Here is a 6311-nt window from a genome sequence, read left to right as displayed (position 1 = left end):
AGAATGGGTTTCTGGCTGATGACTCCTCTGCTGCATCCTCACACATCTGCACAGCACAAATTCAGGCACAAACCCACTAGTAGAGGTGTGTTATAGCGTACATTTGTACTTTGGTAAACCAGGTTCAGCTTACTAGAATAATCTGGTGGGGTGGTTATGTATGCACCTGAAAAGGGGTCTGATATTATCCTGGCTGGCTGTTTGATACATAATCTAGCATTACATCAATTTACCCCACCGATTAGTGCAGTACACACTGAAGCAGAAGGGGTCTGTGTCACATCTGGTGATGTGCAGAGCACAGAGGGCGGAAGGCAGATTAGAGTCCGTCTCATTACAAACTACTACACAATAGGAAAAACATTTATTTCTCTAAAATGTGTTTGATGTGAGTGCAATGTTTGTGACAGTCAGAGGGCAATGTGTAAATGATTTGAGTGCCTAGTTTTTTAAAACATCACTATACTCTTGTTTAATTAGCAGAAAATAAACACTGACACCATAGAAATTTAACTGCATTTATTGCAGTACAACACAATAAATAATAAAGGATAATGCTTATACAAAGTAAAAAAAGCATGAGGCAATAGTCATGTGTTAGCGCTAGCGACGCCTTTTTGCTTGCATATCGCTATGTCTTGCCCCACTCTCTCCTCTGCCTCGCCCACCCCTGGTGCGAGCACCTCTCCTTGGAGGAGTACTCTGTGCCGATCTGCTTGGCGTACTAGCGGTACTTGTGGTGGCCGAGGAAAAGGGTGCAGGCAAGCGGGCAATGAGTTCTTGCTGCAGTTGGCCTGCCAGCCGGGTCAGGTTCGCATTCCCCTCGCGAACGGAGGAATTTAATGCCTCCACAGCCCCAGTCATTTGGGCCATCTGCAGATTGGATTGCTCCCAGGCATTAGCCAGACGATTGATTGCAGCAGGAATTTGGCTATTTGTGCGGTGTATCCGCCTCAACTGGGCCGCAATTTGGGAAATGTTGCGAGTTTGGCTCTCCATGAAGACTGATTGCTGCTGCTGGAAAGCACCAATAGACAGCGCCATTTCACGGGCTGGGTCCATACTCTGAGGTGCCGGCTGCTGGTGTGCTGGGGCTTCAGCAGGGCCAGGTGCAACATCCTGGAAACCAGACACAGGGGCATCCACTGTTTCCAGGGTGATTATGGTTTGCTCATCTGGCTCAGGGGACATTTGGAGGGACTCCACCTGAGGTGCCTGGTATGAAGAGGGCCCTGTGTATGAAAATGACGGTAAGTATATAGGATATAATATGTTTGTATATTGCATTCTGAACACTTGATAGGAAAGAATAATCTTTACAAACTACAGATTGTTTCACAATTTTTGCATTAATGATTTATTGTCCTATGCTACCTGCTTAAGGATGCACATATTATCCTTTTAATACCCAGTATCATATGAACTATGTATGGTTGAGGGGGCTAAAAAAGCATAGTATTTTTAACCTACAAATATTGTGATTTATTACGCAATATCTGGCTAGACCGTGCCTTGGGGTACACAAATCCTATTTCAGTCCTCCCTCTGTGTAGTACATGCTGGGTATTTTGACTTAACTGCGTGTGTAAAAAAGTGAAGACGTTGCCTATAGCAACCAATCAGATTTGAGCTCTCTTTTTGTAGAATGCAATAAATAAAGTAAAGGTATATTCAGATTGGTTGCTCTAGCCAACATCTCAGTTTAGTAAATGTAGCCCTAAGGTCGCATAGCACACCATATTTTAACAAAAAAAACATTGCCAGCAACATTTCCACAGAAAAACAATTAACTCCATTATTTAGCACAAAAACATAAATCACACACCTGCTTGCTCTTCTGTGGCCGAATCTCTGACTGAAGGTGGAGGTGTAGCTGTAGGAATGGGACTCAACTGTGGTCCAGGTGAATCTGGATGTATTAGAAAAAGCATACAATGTATTTGCAGCAAAAAGCCTTTTACAAATATTAAATCTTTGGAAGACATGTGTTTGCACATTAAAAAACAGTTATAAACAAAATTATTGCCCTTTAAATACTGATTGAGTAAAAAAAACACTTTTATATGGAAAAAAGACACTTTTACAATAAAAAAACATTTTCAATATTGTTAGCTTAAAAAGGACAAATCACTCACCAACTCCTTGGGCAAACGAGGGCGAATCTGTGTCTTGCACATTAATTCCCTCCACTATTTCACGGGGCATTATCTGCCGCAGCTCCTCCTCATAGCTGGTATATTCAACGCGAAGAGGGAGACCACCACCCGTGCGTCTTGTGGACCTCCTTTCCTGGGCCATTTTTTCCTTCAACCTCCTCTTAATGTCCGAAAATCTCTTGCGGCAGTGCGCCACTGTCCTCTTTAGTGGGCCCACCGCGTTAACAGCGTCGCACACTCTCCCCCACAATTGGTGGCGCCGCCTTAGCGGAGTCCGGGCTGCCAGGTTCCCCAAGATCACCTCGTAGCAGGGAATGATATTGTGCACCAACACACAATTCTCATCATGTGAGAAGCGCACATTCCTCCCTGTCTTGGTCTTCCTGCTCTGTCCTGTCTCCTCAACCTCTCCCTCTCCCTCCTCTGACCCCTCAACCTCCATCTCCCTCTCCTCAGCCTCTGCTCCCCTCCTCTCTCTGGACATAATGACAAAGAAATGTCAAACACACAAAACACAGAAAGACTTACAAACACAAAGGACAAACTACACTAAGTACAGACACACTCTCCACACAATCACACACAAGTAACACAGACAAAGGACAAGTCAAATACAAAAAAGACAATACCGAAAATAAATGAGAAAATAAATGTACAAAACAGGAAAAAACCACAGGACTACTCACACTTCTCTCAGATACACAAAGCCACCAAACTCCAACTCACAAAAACTCTCAGCAAACAACTCTCCTCCAAACTCCTCTCACAAAACTCCTCAAACCCCTATCAAAGAAAAAGTGTCAGGCCAGTGGTTTATATAGGGCTTGTGATGTCAAATCTCCTGACTTTGAAAATAGCCAATAGTAACAGGCCATGAGGCAGGTGTAATTTTCAAAAAAACCGCCTTTACACGAAAGCGCCGTCATTTAAAGCAAAAGCGCCATGTTCTATTCAAAGCCGCTGGCGCCTTTGAGCATTACATCCCGCCGTGACATCGCCGGCGGCTTCAAAATGAAGATCAAATGCGTCCATTAGTAAATCCGGCTGTTTCATATGCAAACACGCCGGAAAACCGCGGCGATGCATGGCGGCTTCAAAACGCCATGCATCACGCCTGATAGTAAATCTAGCCCTTGGTGTAAATTTAATTACAATAGCCACATTAAATATATATTTACTGAGAAAAATGTTGATGTGTTCAATACTTATTTCACCTCCTGTATGATGTGGCTCGCCTACATCTAAGTGTAAATCTGCAGTGCAAATGTATTTCTGTACTTTTCTCCTCTCAAATGGGAGCTTATCAGTGTGCAGCAAACTGTCTGCATTTAGTGTGTGCAAGGTGTAGTTGAGACTGTTTAAGCGCATACTTGTCTACTCTTCATGAATTTATGGGAGGTTTTCGAATTGTGGGGAATCCTAGAAGAGTAGGCATTCTCATGGGTTTTGGTGGAGGCAAAGCTTTATTAAAGTAATTCTATCGTTTTAAAATAAGCATTGCCCAATCAATTGTATGTGTGTCCAAAGCACAAAGTGATTTATTTTTAACAGATGTAAATAGTCAACAATTCAATACATTATTATATCATGATAAAGTACAGTACAGTACAGCCAATACCAAAAGATAAGTACATACCAAATGCAATCGCTTGCGCACGCTGCGCACCCACCGGACCCGATGGACAATATTCTGTATAGAATATTGTGTCAGAGTTGACTGAGGCCCCAGTGAGATGCAGCTAATATATATACAGTCAGTGTTTCATTGTGAACAATAGAGATGACGTAGATTGTTTCTATAGGTCCAGACGTTGGGTGGGTCCAGGCCAGACAGGTAATAGGTTGATTCAATCTAAGGAATCCAAAGGTGGGGGTCTTCTCTCCAGGGGGTCTGCTCCTTTTCATAGCCAGTATCATACAAAGGTTTTACTCTCTAATATCAATAACTAAAGTATGCAATGTGCGATCTCTTCGCCGACTGCACCGGACAGCTGCTGATGATTAGGGCTTCAATATGATATCAGGCATGACACCTTTCCTATTACCTAAACCTTTAATAACACTACAATGTACATATAATCAACATATACATATATATATATATATATATATATATATATATATATACTAATAATAAACCGAATACTATCTGCTCCTGAATTGCAGTGTAACAGAACCAATATGAAATTATATAAATAACTAACTGTTGTAATGCGAGTGTGTGCGTGCGTATTTTACCGTGCGAACGCACCACGTCACGTAACACATGGCGTACGCTTCGCAATACGCACGGCAAACCAATCTATCTGCTCCTGAATTACAGTGTAACAGAACCAATATGAAATTATATAAATAACTAACTGTTGTAATGCGAGTGTGTGCGTGCGTATTTTACCGTGCGAACGCACCACGTCACGTAACACGTGGCGTACGCTTCGCAATACGCACGGCAAACCAATATTAAACCAATATACTTTCGTTCATCCAATTATACGACTTCAACAGTCCACCCTTTGATAGTACAATAAACTATCACCTTAAAGATGTTATAAGCAGGATCTCAGTACCACGTTTCATTGTTATGTAATACAAATCCCCCTTGGTGTATGTCCACACTGTTTGTAGATCTAAACAAGTTATCATAAGAGAGAGTCTTAATCCTCTAAACGACTTCTTCTTTTACTATAAACCGTACACTTCTGGAGCTTGGAGATAACCTTTTGTATGCACTTCAAGGGTGCAATAAAACACTTAATACATTATTTGGAAAGGTACAAGGTACAGTAGAACGTGTATCAGCTATACAGAATTCTCTACTACAGTTCTTCAAGTTTAACAGGTTCTTCTGTCCAACGCATGTCTTTAAGCTCAGAATACATTTAAACACTTCATGTTCATCAATAGCATCATCCTATGTCTATCAATAATGTCATATGCAATCTCCTTCAGCTTACGTTAATATACACACATCTAATAATGTCACCAGTTCTTTTCATCAACACTTGTGGGCGGGCTATTGTCTGCTCGTTCTTCCCAGTCTCTCAATACTCAGATTTAACAGTGATCGGCTTGTAAAGCATTGGGAGACTTCAGACTAAGGGACCTAGGTGTCCTACTTTTTCCCCTAGTGACCTCCCACCCATAGTTCGGGTACCTCAAGAATATTTAGTGGAAAGAGAACTAATCCTACTTGATATAATCACTGAGGCACGCGTGAGCACGCCCAGCACTTTGTTTGGTCTAAAACCTTACCCTCCCAATAATGATAATCATTCTCAAGGATGCCTGCTCGAGTCCGGATATTACTGGACTGGCATTGCTGGGTGTATCTCTTTTTTTTTTTTAACTATGGGGTCGCCGTACTTACGGACGTAATGCTACTCAGACAATAGCCCCTCGCACTTTCTCCAAGCTCCAAGGTTTCCAAATTTTCCTTTACCCCTGAATTGAATAGAGTAATTGGCCGGACTGATTATGCCACTAACTTCTTCCTCCTAATACCTCCTTATCATTACCTGAACCAGTCTCTGTCACCTGCTAATAATCAAAAGAATTAACCGTCCTGAGAAGAGAGTGAAATGAGAGAACACAAAAGAGGAAAAAACTACAACTTCATGCTGGACAACAGTCTTAGCCTTTGGCTCAGGTGCTACTAACTGCATTTGAGGCCTTCCAGTACAGACTCATGAGTGCCCTTGGACCCTTCTCTGAGTGTTGGCCCCTCTGCAGTGGGTGGTATGGGCACCAGTGTGTCTCTGCTACCCTTAAAGCCATGAGGCTGGTAGCCTACACCTGGTACCTGTCTGGCAAATAACCTAAGCTTAAGAAATTTCTGCTCCACAACTTACTCTCCCGATCCAACATCCTGACTTTCAGGAAACAGTGTTTTGGACGTTCTTGGTTACTGTCTCACTATTTACCTTCTCTCAAGGTCTAACCTAGCCTCCCAGTTACAATCTCATCTCACGAGGGGTCAAGAACATTTCAAAAAACTGACAGGTTAGGAGTCTGCCCAGGGGTGATCTCTTGGTAGCGGGAAAGGACTAGTGGCACTTCAATCAAGTTCCAACTCTTATTCTATTCAATTCATTCTACCGAGTACCACTACTTTATGTTCATACTGGTTTATGGCTAATTGAAAGTATGTGATTTGTT

At 42.3% G+C, this 6311-nt stretch overlaps 1 protein-coding gene across 1 annotated transcript; it reads right to left on the bottom strand.

The window, feature by feature from the left end:
- Positions 1 to 504: 504 nt before the first annotated feature.
- Positions 505 to 2298, bottom strand: LOC142127202 (uncharacterized). Its single transcript, XM_075194329.1, has 3 exons — positions 2136 to 2298; positions 1826 to 1909; positions 505 to 1232 (listed from the first exon to the last, which is right to left on the bottom strand). Exons 1-3 carry the CDS (start codon positions 2296 to 2298, stop codon positions 604 to 606), a joined length of 876 nt encoding a protein of 291 aa, XP_075050430.1. The 3' UTR covers positions 505 to 603.
- Between the last annotated feature and the right edge of the window lie 4013 nt (positions 2299 to 6311).

This window comes from Mixophyes fleayi, unplaced genomic scaffold, assembly GCF_038048845.1.
Source record: "Mixophyes fleayi isolate aMixFle1 unplaced genomic scaffold, aMixFle1.hap1 Scaffold_29, whole genome shotgun sequence".
Lineage (NCBI taxonomy): Eukaryota > Metazoa > Chordata > Amphibia > Anura > Limnodynastidae > Mixophyes > Mixophyes fleayi.
This window is presented reverse-complemented; position numbering and strand designations above follow the sequence as displayed.